This window comes from Pristiophorus japonicus, chromosome 9, assembly GCF_044704955.1.
Source record: "Pristiophorus japonicus isolate sPriJap1 chromosome 9, sPriJap1.hap1, whole genome shotgun sequence".
Taxonomy (NCBI): domain Eukaryota; kingdom Metazoa; phylum Chordata; class Chondrichthyes; family Pristiophoridae; genus Pristiophorus; species Pristiophorus japonicus.
The window spans coordinates 31,567,041-31,584,117 of NC_091985.1; the positions used below are offsets into that span (position 1 = coordinate 31,567,041).

The 17,077-nt window shown below is 45.8% G+C and overlaps 1 protein-coding gene across 1 annotated transcript in view; it reads left to right on the forward strand.

Annotated features, from left to right (window-relative positions):
• The window catches only part of LOC139273874 (lysosomal proton-coupled steroid conjugate and bile acid symporter SLC46A3), a 147,321-nt gene that overhangs the window by 72,159 nt on the left and 58,085 nt on the right, over positions 1–17,077 (forward strand). The window contains exon 4 of the mRNA XM_070890950.1: positions 9,092–9,230. Within this exon, the coding sequence (XP_070747051.1) occupies positions 9,092–9,230 (139 nt within the window). The remainder of the gene's footprint in view (positions 1–9,091; positions 9,231–17,077) is intronic.

Here is a 17,077-nt window from a genome sequence, read left to right on the forward strand (position 1 = left end):
TTGATTGAATTTTTCGAGGAGGTAACCAGGAGGGTTGACGAGGGCAGTGTGTTTGATGTAGTGTATCTGGATTTTAGCAAAGCTTTTGATAAGATCCCACATGGCAGACTAGTCACAAAAGTAAAAGCCCATGAGATCCAGGGCAAAGTGGCAAGTTGGATCCAAAATTGCCTCAGAGGCAAGAAGCAAAGAGTAATGGTTGATGAGTATTTTTGTGACTGAAAGGCTGCTTCCATTGAGGTTCTGCAGGGCTCAGTACTAGGTCCTTTGCTTTTTGTGGTAGATATCAATGATATAGACTTGAATATAGGGGGTATGATTAAGATGTTTGCAGCTGATACAAAAATTGGCTGCGTGGTTGATAATGAAGAAGAAAGCTGCGGACTGCAGGAAGATATTAATGTACTGGTCAGGGGGCAGAACAGTGACAAATGGAATTCAATCCAGATAATTGTGACGTAATGCATTTGGGGAGGTCTAATAAGGCAAAGGAATACACATTACATGGTAAGACACTGAAAAGTGTAGAGGAACAAAGAGACCTTGGGGTGCAGGTCCACAGATCCCTGAAGGTAGAAAGCCAGGTAGATAAGGTGGTTAAGAAGGCATATGGAATACTTGCCTGTTAAGTCCTGACTCTAATGTACTGACTTACACGAGACACATGCTAAAGTCAAGGTCCCACAGGATCTGCACCTTTAATTCCAGCTCTCCAGTGTTGCGCTTGCCTGAGACCTCTCTCTATATACCTCAGTGGGACAGGTATGGAGTGTCTCCTGCAAGTGCACCCCTGGTGGTAAGGTATGCTTATTGTTACAGGTCATATTCAGTTACAGTCATGTATAGCATGGTAAGATACAGTTATATACAGTAATGTGAGATACAGCACCTTTCAAGCCGGCCTCCAATGGCCAGGCAGAGCGAGCAGTGCAGATCATTAAACAAGGCATGCTCAGAATCCAAGGTCCCATGCTGCAGAGCCGCCTGTCGCGACTGCTGCTGGCATACAGATCTCGTCCGCATTCGTTGACTGGGGTTCCTCCCACGCAACTATTGATGAAACGAACCTTAAAGACCAAGCTCTCGTTAATCCTCCCAGACATGCATGAAATTGTTGAGGCTAAGCGTCAAAAGCTAACTGAGTACCATGACCGAAATTCGAGGGGGAGGTGGAATGAGATAGGGGACAAAGTGTTTGTGCTAAACTATGGCCGGGGTCCCAAATGGCTTGCAGGGACAGTAACAGACAAATAGGGAAACAGGCTACTTGTTGTACAAGTGGACAATGGCCAAACCTGCCGGAGGCATGTAGACCAAGTAAAAAGTAGATTCACTGATAACACTGAAGAACCAGAGGCAGACTACAATGTGGAACTCACACCACACCTGGTGGACAGACAGGTGGAACAACCTGAGGAAAGGGCAGTCTCAACAGACAGCCCAGGCGAGATACCAGCAATCACTTCGAACGAAAAACAGGCACCAAGGCAAACAACTGAACCACAACTAAGATGCATCACTGGAAACAGTTTGAGGCCTGGATAGAGTGGATAGGAAGGACCTGTTCCCCTTGGCAGAGGGGGTCAACAACCAGAGGACATAGATTTAAAGTGATTAGGGGGAGGTTTAGAGGAGACATGAGGGGAAATGTCTTCACCCAGAGGGTGGTGGGGGTTTGGAACTCGCTGCCAGGAAGGATGGTAGAGGTAGAAACCCTCACCATATTTTAAAAAAATACTTAGATGTGCACTTAAAGTGCTGTAACCTACAGGGTTACGGACCAAGAGCTGGAAAGTGGCATTAGGCTGGAGCGGGCATGGTGGGCCGAAATGGCCTCCTTCCGTGCTGTAAAATTCTATGATTCTATGGAGCAGGGAAGGTTAAGAGGAAATCATGAAGGTTTTGATTGAGTAAATAAGGAGAAACTGTTTCCAGTGGTAGCAGGGTCAGTAACCACAGCACACAGATTTAAGCTGATCGGTAAAAGAACCAGAGGCGACGTGAGGAAACTTTTTTTTTTAAATACGATTTGTTGTGACCTGGAATGTACTGCCTGAAAGAGTGGTGGAAGCAGATTCAGTAGTAACATTCGAAAGAGAATTTGATAAATACTTGAAAGGAAAATATTTACAGGGCTATGGGGAAAGGGGAATGGGACAAATTGGATAGCTCTGGCAGACAACTGGCACAGACACGATGGGCCAAATGGTCCATCAATGATAGTATCAGCTGTGGCTCAATGGGTAGCACACTTGCCTGGGTGTCAGAGGTTATGGGTTCAAGTCCCACTCCAGGAACTTGAGCACAAAGTTCTCGGCTGACTCTCCAGTATAGTACTGAGGGAGCACTGCACAGTTGGAGGTGCCGTCTTTCGGATGAGACATGAAACCGAGGCCCTGTCTGCCCCCTCAGGTGGACATAAAAGATCCCATGGCATTATTTCGAAGAAGAGCAGGGAAGTTATCCCTGGTGTCCTGGCCAATATTTATCCCTCAATCCACATCGCTAAAAGAAACAAATTACCTGGTCATTATCACATTTGCTATTGTGGGAGCTTGCTATGTGCATATTAGCTGCTGCGTTACCCACATTACAACAGTGACTACACTTCAAAAGTACTTTATTGGCTGTAAAGTGCTTTGAGACGTCCAGTAGTCGTGAAAGGCGCTATATAAATGCAAGTCTTTTTTTAATCAATCTATGATTCTACTTTATTATATTTTCTTGGAGCAACAGGTTGGTATTAATCTGGAGTCCTCGCATTTAAATAAGCTGACCCAGGGAAATTTTTAGAAGTGAAGACCACGACACGGAAAATGGAATTGCTCGCGGATAGATTAGCCCATGCCTGTTTCTGATGACGAAGCAAACGGACAACTGATTTCAATGGGTCCACCCTTCTGAATGATCGATTGAAAATCCATTGTTCCAGTCATTTATTTGCTTTATTTTTAAAGCTTGTTTGTCAAAGTTTAATAGCATATTGAATAAAGAACAAATTAAAAGTATAAGCAAAACCACGCAGATATTTATGACTTTGACAGTGGTTCAGTGAAATGTGCTTTAAATAGGAGTTGAGTGGGGGGGAAAAAAACGTATCAAGAATTATCTTTTTTTTTCTCCACAAGAGTTCAAAACTACTGGTACAATTGATGGAGAAATGTTTTCATTGATTCTTTGTGATGCGATGAAAACCAAGAAAATCCAGACATATACTGTTGTACAAAATCTGCTTTGACTTAAAAAAAACTGCACTGCTACATTATGCAATTCAGGAATAATTTAAAGGATCAATTTTTAATTTTTTTTTACCCAGTCTTTATACTTTCACCCACAGAAGTATTCAGTATTAGAATTGCAAATCAAGTAGTAACATTCAATGGGGCCAAAATTGGTGAAACACAAGTTCCGTCCATTTTTCGGCGGTCCCTGGGTGGTGCATCATTTTTTAACCACCTGGTACCACGGGCTGTGTGGGCAGGAATTTCACCTCACTTTTCTCGGCGGTGAGCGGAGTGCAGTTGACAGGAGCGGAGTGCAGTGGGCAGTGTATGGCAGAACATAAGAACATAAGAAATAGGAGCAGGAGTAGGCCATTTGGCCCCATGTGTTAGTTGATATGTTTGCACGAGGGTGAGTGTGAGGGATGGCTAGTGAGATAGGGAAGTGAATAATGTAGATAGAGAGAGATGGGTGGAGGTGCAAGGTAAGCTGTTGTGAGTAAGGATGTGCAGGAGTAGGGTAGGGAAGGCAGAATGATAGGGATATGATGAGTGGCACAGCAGGATGATGTTGAGTGTGGCTTTGCAGTAACGTTTCGTGACCTACTGAGATCATTGAAAGGCTTGTATCGCTCCAGCCTGGTCCTCCTGACGACATACCTGCTTGTGTCTATTATACTCATAATAAATAGTCAGACCGAGTACTGTGTGTAATGAGCAAGTGTGACCTTAGCTCCTTTATTGTAGTTCCAGAGTGCGGGTACCTCGTGGGTGGCCTGCTTATATACTCTACTCCAAAGGGATGCTGGGATCCCTTGGGACTCCAACAGGTGGGCTCTCTGGTGGATAGGTGTGATGCAGGTAACAAGGTTATAAGGGGTTAAATACATAACATCACTCCCCTGTGAAGTCAACAATACACTTATTTACAAGGCGAGACGATCTGGGGCTCTGCGCTCCCTTGTCGATCATCTCGGTTCAAATGTTGGTGTGGTTGGGTTGGTCAGTTCTTTACTGGGCTGTTGGGCAGCCTGCCTTGCCGGGCTGCTGGGGATGATAAGTTCTGTTTCATGGTCAACTGTGATGTCAATTGCCACGTGTGTGTGTGTGTGTGTGTGTGTGTGTGTGTTGGAAGGTCAAAGTTGGTGGTGTCTTTTTCAGGTTGTATGTAGCTGTCGGTGAACTGCAGTTTAATTTGGTCCAAGCATTTTCTGTTTGTTTGTCCATTGGTCAGTTTGACCTGAAACACCCTACTCCCCTCTTTGGCTGTGACCGTACCAGCAAGCCATTTGGGACCATGTCCATAATTGAGCACAAACACAGCATCATTGATCTCAATATCGCATGACAAGTTTACACGGTCATGGTACACACTCTTGATGCCGCTTGTCTTCCGTGTGATCATGTAGATCAGGGTGGACCAGAGAGAGCCTTGTTTTAAGTGCCCTTTTCATGAGCAGCTCAGCTGGGGGAATCCCTGTGAGTGAGTGGGGTCTGGTGCGGTAGCTGAGCAGTACTCCGGACAAGCTGGTCTGCAGGGAGCCTTCCGACACTCGTTTCAAGCTTTGTTTGATGGTCTGGACTGCCCGTTCTGCCTGGCGGTTGGATGCGGGCTTGAACGACGCAGATGTGACCTGTTTGACCCCGTTGTGGGTCATGAATTCTTTGAATTCGGCACTTGTGAAACATGGCCCATTGTCACTGACGAGGACATCGGGCAGGCCATGTATGGCAAACATAACTCTTAGACTTTCAATGGTGGCCGTTGATGTGTTTCCAGACATTATTGCACATTCAATCCATTTTGAGTAAGCATCCATGACAACCAAAAACATTTTGCCTCGGAATGGGCCTGCATAGTCTACATGGATCCTTGACTACGGTTTGGATAGCCAGGACCATAAACTTAGCGATGCCTCTCTGGGTGCATTGCTCAACTGAGAGCAAGCATTGCACTGGCGTACACATGACTCTAATTCTGAGTCGATGCCTGGCCACCACACGTGAGTTCTGGCTGTGGCTTTCATCATCACGATGCCCGGGTGGGTGCTGTGTAGTTCCCCAATAAATGTGTCTCTGCTGAGCTGCTCATGAAAAGGGCACTTAAAACAAGGCTCTCTCTGGTCCACCCTGATCTACATGATCACACGGAAGACAAGCGGCATCAAGAGTGTGTACCATGACCGCGTAAACTTTTCATGCGATATTGAGATCAATGATGCTGTGTTTGTGCTCAATTATGGACATGGTCCCAAATGGCTTGCTGGTACGGTCACAGCCAAAGAGGGGAGTAGGGTGTTTCAGGTCAAACTGACCAATGGACAAACAAACAGAAAATGCTTGGACCAAATTAAACTGCGGTTCACCGACAGCTACATACAACCTGAAGAAGACACCACCAACTTTGACCTTCCAACACACACACACACACACACACACTTGGGCAAGACCACACAAATGCCCCACAGAGACCGTCCGCCTGCGGAGAGAGCTCATCTTTGCGTCTGTGGACTGGCTTAATCGCTTCCTGCATCTCCACTGGGACACTGGACCAGCTCCCATGGAGGACACAGTTTTTACCAGGGACAGTAAAGGATCCTGGCTGGGACAGTAAAGGATCCTGGCTGGTCCAGGTCCTGATCTGGCGGGCCGTAACGGGGGATTTCTCGTTCTCAAATGCCTCCATGACCATGAGCAAGTCCACTGGCTGTGCCATTTTCACCCCGGTGGTGGGCAACAGTAGCCGACTGAGAGCATCTGCGCAGTTCTCTGTGCCCAGTCTGTGGCGAATTACATAGTTGTAGGCTGACAGCGAGAGGGCCCATCTTTGGATGCGGGCAGAGGCACTGGTATTGATCCCTTTGCTTTCTGAGAATAGCGATATGAGCGGCTTGTGGTCTGTTTCAAGTTCGAACTTGAGGCCAAACAAGTACTAGTGCATTTTCTTTTCCCTGTAAATACACGCCAGAGGCTCTTTTTTTAACCATGCTGTAGGCCCTTTCGGCCTTGGACAAACTCCTGGATGCATATGCAACCGGTTGCAAAATTCCCGATACATTAGCCTGTTGTAACACAAACCCAATCCTGAATGACGACGCATCGCAAGCTAACACTAGTTGTTTACATGGGTTATACAGGACAAGTAGTTTGTTAGATCTCAGTAAAGTTATGGCTTTCTTAAAGGCAGCCTCTTGTGAATTCCCCCATACCCAGTTGTCTCCCTTACGCAGTAGGGCATGCAGAGGTTCTAATAGGGTGCTTAACCCAGGTAGGAAATTACCGAAGTAGTTAAGGAGTCTCAAATGCGTGTAGCTCCATCACGTTTCATGGTCGCGGTGCATTCTTGATGGCCTCTGTCTTGGTGTTGGTGGGTCTGATGCCGTCTGCCGCGGTCCTTCTTCCTAAGAATTCGACATCCTGTGCCAGGAAAACATACTTCGAGCGTTTCAACCTGAGCCCCACGCGATCCGTGTAGAACCGATATCTCACCATCAAAATGCTTTCCTTAGGATTTAGGTGCTCCCGGACCAGTGTACACAGTTCTAAATAGGATTTATCTGTTGGTTTAGTCAGGGCCAGGAGATTCTTCATGAGGCCATAGGTAGTGGCCCCACAGACGGTGAGGAAGATCGCCCTTTGTTTGATCGCGTTTTGTCCCCTTCCAGCTTGTTGGCCACGAAGTATTGGTTGAGTCTCTCTACGAAGGCCTCCCAATCATCTCCCTCCGAGAACTTCTCCAGGATGCCGACTGGTCTTTGCATTTTCGCGCGGTTCGTTACCTCGTCACCAATTATTATACTCATAAATGGTCAGACCGAGTACTGTGTGTAATGAGCAAGTGTGACCTTAGCTCCTTTTTATTGTAGTTCCAGAGTGTGGTTACCTCGTTGGTGGCCTGCTTATATACTCTACTCCCAAGGGATGCTGAGATCCCTGGGGACTCCAACAGGTAGGCCCTCTGGTGGACAGGTGTGATGCAGGTTACAAGGTTACAAGGGGTTAAATACATAACTGTGTCCTCCTGTGCAATGTGCAACCAGGCTGCATTGGTCTCCTGGGGAGGTCTCTTCTGCCCATTGGAAAGGAAGAAAACCTCCCTGCCTGCTGTGACTCCCTCCATAAGCATCTGGAGGGAGTCATGGGAGAGCCTGGGTGCAGTCTTGAGCCTTTGTGCTGTGATTATCAGTGTTTGCAGCACCTCAATGCTGTAGAACACTGACAACACATCTATCAAACTAAACTTGCATGTGGTCCCTTTTAAGGAAACCGGCTGATAATGTGTCATCAAATGACGTCATCAGATCCGCTTCCTTCAATTAACTAGAAAACTTGTTGGGCAGGCTTAATAGACCCAATCAGGAGAAAATCATTTTGAACGGCGGACTGGAGCCAGCAGCAAGCTTGGGACTCGCCACAGACCCGCCAAGGTTGGTAAAATCCAGCTCATAGAATTATAGGATGATTACAGCACAGAAGGAGGCCATTCAGCCCGTCGAGCCCGTGCCAGCTCTCTGCTTTGCAGGAGCACTTCAGCTAGTCCCACTCACCCCGTCCTTTCCCCGTAGCCCTGCAATGTTTTTTCTTTCAGGTGCTTATCCAACTCCCTTTTGAAAGCAATGATTGAGTCTGCCTCCACCATCCTTTCAGGCAGTGCATTCCAGACCCTAAACACTGTAGGCACACATTGTTTACAGGAATCTCAAAACAGAAAATGCTATTGTATTGATAAGTTTTAATTATTTTCTTGTGGATCTTATTGAAATAATAAAGACATTTAAATAATTGTTATTTCTTGTAAGTCCTCCAAATTTAGTGGAGAAAGCCAAAAATATATTCAAGAAAATAGTTGGAATGAATTTAATTTATTTCCGTTCTCATTTCTTGGCAGAATTTGCTGACTGGTTCATTAGTGCTTCATTCATATTCATATGTCCTTCATAGTTCCTCATTGGAAGTTTGTTTACCCACTTTCCTACCTTTTTCATTTGTATCATCCCAGCCTGACCAGTTGTAATTTTTTTTCTGTTTTCTGAATGGCTTGGCTCACACGGATGCATATTTAATACTGATGTGTGACACAGGAAGACTTGAGATGAAGGATAACAGTGTTGGAATCAAACTTTGCTTTTTTCACTGTTGCTGAAAGATGAAAATTCGTGTTTTCTTTATCCATTGCAGTAAAGTAAATTAATATACACCACTGATGTAAACAATGGTTGTTTTTGAATTCTCGTTCTAAGCAAAAGAAAGTCAGGTCCTATAATCACTGTCTGCCTGTATCTATCTTTCTTTTGAAAATCAGAGGGTTGTAGGGCTGGAGGAGGTTACAGAGATAGGGAGGGGCATAGCCGTGGAGGATTTGTAAATAAGGATGAGAATTTTTCTTTTAATATATAAATTGAGGTGGAGACGGACCAAGAGCCAATGTAGGTCAGGGAGCAGTTTTCCTATTGGACCTTGCCTCTCAAAGGTTCTAACATTCCTGCTTTGGCTTATTTCAAAATAATTTGCAAAAACGAACTCATTATCATTTCTATAGCCTGAGGAAAGACTGGTTCATCTATCACCCCTATGATCAGCTAATTTTTCAAAACTTTTATCTCGGCACAAAATGTTTTTCTTACAGTTTCCCCTCTCTACAACTATTTTTGAAAAGTCTGTGTTCTGTAGGTATTCATTTCAACCCTTTCAATGCAAAAACTTCTTTAACAAATATTTAAAAAATAGTTCATAAGAGCATGTGTATTATTTGGAATCTTTGTGATTTAAATGCCGTGGAAGGGTTATTTATTGTTTTTAAAATATATTTTTCAAGAGAATATTGAGCTTCCAAAAACTCAGCACTACTTAATCACATCATCTCTCCACAGGGAGCTACCTTGATTGGCCTCTTTCCATTTATGTTGTGCTGCACCAAAGAAATGACATTAGCCAAAGTGGGGGTGTTGGTGAGACTGGTGTCTTGTGTCCTGCTGGCCTTTTCCACACATACCTGGATGGTATTTCTGAGTAAGTAAACCTTCCAAAACTAGATGGTGTGCGATATGATTGTCTGAACACTTCAACACATATGTATCAATTCCTCTGTCTTATTTTAACTGAGCTGTTACTTTAAAAATAAATAATAATTTTACATGCTTTCACATTTCCTATTAAAGTAGCTGGCAAAGGGATTTGATAAAATACATTAAGCATTTATACAATAATACCCAGTGTAATTTTCAGACTTTGATCTCTACTCTCGTATATTGTACCTGTGTAAACAGTATCACCATCATCATCATCATCATCAAAAAAAACACTTTCGTCAAGATTATCAGGCATTTAAGTATATTTGTTTATATCTGCTATTGCAAATGCCCCATTCACAGAAATTGATATAGAAATCTTGAAATGCAATTAAAATTATACCTGACATCAAATTGCTTTTGTTTAATTCGTTGGATTGTGTGTGCATGTCTGTGTATATATATATATATGTTACCAATGTGCATATATGCACCAACTGGCACATTTAAGACCAGTTACCTGTAATTTGGATGATGCCTTTGATGATCTGTTGAGTATTATTGGTTACACTCCCCTTGACTTTAGAAGTGCATAGAAATGAAAGGTGGAAGATGTTTCCATTATTCATTTAGCGTGTGTGAACCTTCACCCTAATGAGAGAGCAGCATTTTGATGTATTCAGTAGGTGAAGGCTTCAGCAGTGCTAAAAAAATAGATAGACAATGGGGAATAGTTGGAAAACCAGCTTTTTTTCTACGTATATGTGAAAAATCTTTACTATAAAGCCTAATTTGACACTGTAAATTTAAGACCCAATTGGTATTGGTTGACTGGGTATTGAAATAGTGCCATGCCTTAAATAGAAATGGTTTTGTATTCTGGAATTTCTATTTGTAAAATCCCTGCGTACAATGCAAATGCTTATTAACCACGATAAATGTTAATGTCTGTGCCACCACATTAATGAGTTGGCTTTGCTTGTCTATTCCAGTAATTCACATCTGGGGTAGGTAGGAGTACTTCCTTAAAAGAATAAACGGAAGATTAGCCTCGAGTTGTTTTCTCCTGCTAAAGATATATTCTGACATGAAAATAAATAGGATAATTGTTTTCAAGGTTTCTTCAAATTGAATTCAATTGTCAGTTCAGAACGACCCCCAGTTGATCCAGGAGAGGATTACTCGGGTGACTCCTGAATCATCAGCTTAAGTAGTTCCCCCGGAGTCAAGGATGATTTGCTTTCACACTAAAATGAGTTCTAAGGTGACTGATGAGACCAAAGCTGGATCTACAGTCTCTGTCACAGGTGGGACTGATGGTGGTTGGAGGGACGGGTGGGAGGGGTGCTTGACTTGTCGTGCGCTCCTTCCGCTGTTTGTATTTGGCTTTTGTGTGCTCCTGGCGAAGACACTCGAGGTGTTCGGCGCCTTCTCGGATGCTTCTTCTCCGCTTTTTGGGCCAGGGATTCCCAAGAGTTGGTGGGGATGTTACATTTTTTTCAAGGAGGCTTTGAGGGTGCCCTTGAAGCATTTCCTCTGCCCTCCTGGGGCTCGCCTGCCATGACATAGCTTGGAATAGAGTGCTTGTTTTGGGAGTCTAGTATCGGGCATGCGGGCAATGATATTGCGGATTCCTGAATACAGTGCTCTGGAATAATGCTTACAGTGGAATGGGCTACAGCTGAATAATGTGCATCAGTTGTGAGCTTGTAAAGCACAGTAGCATGAAGAGAACAAAACTTCTTTTAAAAGATTTAGCTGATTCTAGACTAACACTTGTGCTGACCTGCAGTGAATCAAGCCCCAGTGTAACTTCTAACTAATTGAAAAATGAATAGTTTAATAATTAAAAGATCAGCAACAACTTAATGGCTATAGGAATACCTTAGGATGATGTATTTGCTAGTGATCTTTAAAACCCATAGATCAATTTAATTAAATGTCATTGTTTAATAATTCTGAGTTGAAATAGCTTGAGATACTTCTGAGCATGCATTTGAGTGTTTAGTGAGATAATGGACAACATACTGGACAGGGGGAAGCAATTATTCCTCTTCCCAAGGAGGGGAATTTATTTTTTATTCATTCACGGGATGCGGACATCGTTGGCAAGGCCAGAATTTATTACCCATCACTAATTGCCCTTGAGAAGATGGTGGTGAGCCACCTTCTTGAACCGCTGCAGTCCGTGTGGTGATGGTACTCCCACAGTGTTGTTAGGGAGGGAATTCCAGGATTTTGACAGTGATGATGAAGGAACGGTGATATGCTTCCAAATCAGGATGGTGTGTGACTTGGAGGGGAACAAGGAGGTGGTGGTGGTGTTCCCATGTGCTTGTTGCCCTTGTCCTTCTCGGTGGTAGAGGCTAGCGGGTTTTGGAGGTGCTATTGAAGAAGCCTTGGCGAGTTGCTGCAGTGCATCTTGAAGATGGTACACACTGCAGCCATGGTACGCCGGTGGTGGAGGGAGTGAATGTTTAAGGTGGTGGATGGGCTCCCAATCAAGCGGGCTGCTTTGTCCTGGATGGTGTCGAGCTTCTTGAGTGTTGTGGGAGCTGCATTCATCCAGGCAAGTGGAGAGTATTCCATCACACTCCTGACTTGTGCTTTGTAGATGGTGGAAAGGCTTTGGGAAGTCAGGGTGGACATGATGAAAATGTCCATACCACAGTTGAACTAAAGGAGTGGAATACACCAAGCTTTGCTGTGAGATGTTGCCTTTAGAGGTACAGTCAGTGATATTGTGCGGCCAGGGAAGGCTATGAACTGGGCTCCTGAGATAGAAGGTGTGGGACTACGCTTGCTAATACAGCTATGGGCATTTCAATAAGGGCGCTGGAGGGGCTGTGGATGGGAACAGCAATACTTCCAAGGGGGAAGAGAGTTAAACTAACACAGTAATTATTACTAGTGTGGAGAAATCACTATTGGAAGTAGGTTGCGTCTGAGGAATCTGGTTTGCAGTACACAAACTCCTGTCAGATGAGGGAGAATAAAGCAAGTGAGAGTGGCTCTGTGGTCTCACCAAGCATCATATTCATTCCATTGAGAGGCAAGTCAGATCTGGTAAGTCAGTACAGTTAGATCCAGCCTCCAACTACACTGTTATTTTTCTCCTTTTGTCTCTTCCCCTCCCCCCCCCCCCCCCCCCCCCCCCCAAGGGTGACACCTCAAGCTTCCAAAAGCAGGAGTGAACCTTTTATTGCAGTTCTAGAGTAGCCACCTCCAGTGAGCGTCAACGAGTTATTGGTCTATGGGGCCATCGTAGCCTAGACCAGGGGTTCTCAATCCTCTTGCATCTGAGGCCCCCCTTCCCTGTTATAGAAATTCCATGGATCCCCTGTAACACAACATAAGTATTCTTTCCATATAAAAATTGTTATACAATTAAACAAATCTATTTATATATTGAGGTTCACACTACTCCCCCCCTCTTCCTGACCTGTACAGACTCACTCTGTCCTGAAGGGTAGCCCAAGCTGTTTTCCTCAGAATGGGGGCCACCACATCTGCTATCTGAGATTAAAGACAAAGAAAAGAAAGATCTGACGTTTATATGTAATCTTCCCCGTCACCAGAAGGACCCAAAGTGTTTCACAGACCATGGATTGTTTCTGAAGTGCCGACGCTGTTTTGTAGGAAATGCAGCAGCCAATTTACTCACAGCAAAGTGCCACAAAAAGCAAATAAGATTTGACAGGACAGGGAGTCTCTGGTCATGTTGGTCCAAGACACCAGGAGAACTTCTAGTTCTTCAAATAAGACGTTTCCTACCCCATGAGCAGGTAGATAGGGTCTCCGTTTAATGTTTCATCCACAACGTGACACCTCCAACAGTGCAGCACACCCCCCAGTGCGGGGCTGTATTTACTGGAGTGGAGCGTCTACCCACAACTTGTTCACTCAACTCCCAACTGAGCCAAACTGACACCCAGCTACTGGCAATTGATAATTTCACACTTGCCTCCTCTACTTAGTTCGTGTTCTCACCTCCCGATCTCTAAGAATGCTGCAGAGTTATTCTAATTAAAAAAAAACTATTTTTAAATCATTTTGATCCCATTCGTCCCCTTATGTTATAAAAAGGGGACTCCTGTCTGGGGACCAGTTCCACAGACACCTCTAGTATTGCTCTCAATTCACCATTCTTCATCTGTGAGACTGGCCAGTGAGTGTGGGGTAAAGGGAACTGATGGAGCTCCCAATCCTGACTTCAGAGTCCGCACTCTCTCACTTAGCAGCAGGTAGCAGTGATCGGGAGCAGCAACTGTGAGCTTTCCTTCCAGAATACCTTGGTACATGAGGCCAATAACAGTCTCCTAACCGGCTCAATGCTCTGGCTGAGATCTGCCAACTCAGCATCGGCCAGTAATTTGTGCTTTTATTGCTGGTCTGTTTGGATCAGCGCACAACACACACCATTCCCTCTACCCGCTCAGGTATCCAGTAAAAATATTTAAAGATAAAACTGTCCAAACATTAGCTGCTGAGAGATCGGAGAAATTTTCCAGTGAAAGCTCCAATGTATGGCCCTGGAGGAATCGGGCTGGGCTGAGTCAGCAACAGGAATCCAAGAGCAGTGCTTTCCTCATCTTCCACAGAGTTCCTCAGTCAGTGGACGCCTTGAAACTTTCTAGGCGGCCCTGGTTCCACAGTTGAGAACCCATGGCCTAGATGATCCACATGCCCACTTTCTAGCCGGGGTTTCTGGGGAGTAAAAGGAAGGGTACGCTATGGTCATTTTATCTGTCTTATTCCCTAATTGGAGGACGTAAAGGCCAATTGTAGTTCCCCATTTGTCATTCTGGTTGAAGCTAGTTAATGCAGCACTGACCTGGAGCTGAACCTGGAAGTTCCCAGCTTTGTATGGTTCTGTACCACACCATTGCTGTATATTTGCCACTGAGCCATTACGGAGCAAACAGAAATTACAGATTTTTCTCCTGCCCAAAACTAATTTTGAACATTTGCTGGCACTGCAATATGAAAAAACCTCAACGGACATATATGGAATAGATAGAAAGTTGAGTTAGGAGCAGAGGTAATCGAGGAGAAATGGAAATGGTGATGGCATAGCGACCTTGCTGATGCTTCTGTGGGGCTAAAACCAATAAAGATTATGTACAGGATGCATCAAATACTCTTACAGCTGCTCATTGTATTCCAAGATACCCATAGGGATCGTGCATGGGAATCCCAACTTAAAATGTTTCGGTCCATAGGATCGTAAAATGTTTTTCAAAACAAATGAAAAATATTTTTTTCTCCCTCTGTCCTCTAGTCTCTGCTTTTGCAGTGCCTCCTTCTCCCCAGTATGCGTGCTTCTTTTTGCATTATCATGCACTCTGTGAATTAGCAGATATGTTTCTTTTAATTAGCCTACACTGTGCCTGCAGGTTCTGAGTTCTGAGAGGGCAGTGATATTGTACGTCAAGGGGTTTGAGCTGTTTAATTTGCAAGCAATTGCTTGCACAGGCTCGCATATTTCCTCAGCATCAATAGTACCATAGCAGGCAGCCTCCAGAGCTACCCTAGCTTGGGGCAATCTGGGTTTGAATCAGAATTTATTTTTCTTAATGTGTAATTGGAATACAAAGCTTTTTTGGATTTATTATAGGCTTTAATATTTTTCCCAATTAAAAATAGAAATTGTTTAAAATAAATCTTTGCTTTTTGAGGAGGAGAGGGGAAATTTCAGAAACGACTGGCTATTTTGTGCTAACTGGTAGCCCTTAAATAAATACTGTATGTAATATGTCTCATAGCTAGTTATTCCTGGTTAATTTACTCACTTTTATTTAAAAAAAATTTTTAAAAAAATTTCAAACTAACTTAGTTCCCAGCCAGCTTTCATTTCTAAAACTAGTTTTTTTATTTTGTATTTTTCTGAATTTTTACATTTCACTGTTTTGAGACAATTAAAAAAAAAAAATGATTTCCGGGATGTGGGCGTTGCTGGCAAGACTAACATTTATTGTCCATCTCTAATTGCCCTTGGGAAGGTGGTGATGAGCTGCCGCCTTGAACCGCTGTAGTCCTTGGGGCTGAAATTGGTGAAGCACATGGTCTGCCCCTTTTTCACTGGTCCCCGGGCGGTGCGTCCTTTTCTACCGCTTGGTATCGCTGGGGCCGAGTGGGTGGGAATTTCATCCCACTTTTCTCAGCAGTAAGCCGAGTGGCGTGCCGCTGGCGGTGTGCAGCGGAGGAGGCCTTTTGACTCTGGAATCTTCGGCTCCCGGGTTGTGCGCACGCACGTGCGGCTCTCAAGCTCCGCCCCCCCCCCCCCCCCGAGAGGCACCGATGAGAGGCCAGAGACTGTCATCCTGAGAGCGCTGTGCGGGGGTGGCCTGAAATCGCCGTGGCGGCAGAGGGGGGGAGGGGGGGAGGGAGGGATCGCTGTGGGGGGGGGGGGTGGCCTGAGATCGCTGTGGGGGGGTGGCCTGAGATCGCCGTGGCAGCGGAGGGGAAGGGATCGCTGTGGTGGGGGGGGGTCAGGAGGGATCGCTGGGGGTGGGGGGCGGCCTGAGATCGCCGTGGCAGCGGAGGGGAAGGGATCACTGTGGTGGGGGGGGGTCGGGAGGGATCGCTGGGGGTGGGGGGTGGCCTGAGATCACCGTGGCAGCGGAGGGGAAGGGATCGCTGTGGTGGGGGGGGGTCAGGAGGGATCGCTGGGGGTGGGGGGCGGCCTGAGATCGCCGTGGTGGCAGAGGGGGAGGGGTCACTGTTGGGGGGGGGGGGGGGGTGGGATCGCTGTGGGGCGGCCTGAGATTGAGGTGGGGGGGGGGGGGGGGTCGGGAGGATCGCTGTGCGGGGGGTGGGGGCGGGATCGGTAGGGATCACTGTGGGCGGCCTCAGATCGCTGTGTGGGATGCGGGCGGGGGTTGGGGGGGTGGAGAGCGCTATTGGGCAGCCTGAGATCGATATGGCGGGGGGGACGGGGTGCGTAGGGGGTCGCTGTGGGGCGGCTGAGAGCGCTGTGTTGGGAACGGGGGGTGGGGGGGTTGGGGGGTGTGGGGAGAAGAGATCGCTGTGGGGCGGCTGTGATTGCTGTTGAGAGAGGGGGGTGGGCGGTTGAGAGATCGCTGTCGCTGTGGGTGGGGGTGGGGGGAGGGGGAGAGGAGAATGCTGGTGGTGGATATCGTTGGTGGTGGGGAGAGAGAGCGCTGTGGGGGGTGGGGGGGGGGAAGGGATTGCTGTGGGGCAGCCGGAGATCGCTGTGGGAGGGGGCGGGGGAGTGGGGAAGAGATCGCTGTGGGGGTGGAAAAGACTGGTAGAGACTTGGGGTTGAGAGAGACTAATGACATGTTTATTATAGTTCATTAATAAAGGAGTATATAAGGCTTTTAGACTATTTATATTATTACCTAACATTGGAAAATATTACAATCCATTAAAACAATACATCAAACTGTGGAGAACTATAAATATCAAACAAACCTGTCGGCTCTGTGTACATATCGCCCGCCCGCTTAAGATCCATTTAAAAGCATCTCCAAGAAGGTATGCATTTTTGGTGGTATGTCATGAATTTTGCACTTTTGGGTGGTATGTGCAAACCGCCCGGCGGTATGTCAGTGATGAATTTTCCGCCCGGCAGTATGCAGGTGTTTTTTCACCAAAATTGCATTTGTAGGCAGTATGTTGATGAATTTCGGGCCCCTTACAGTGAAGGTACTCTCATAGTGCTGTTAGGGAGGGCATTCCAGGATTTTGATCCAGTGTCGATGAAAGAACGGCGATATATTTCCAAGACAGGATGGTGTGTGTCTAGGAGGGGTACTTGCAGGTGATGGTGTTCCCATGCACCTGCTGCCCTTGTCCTTCTCGGTGGTAGAGGTTGCGGGTTTT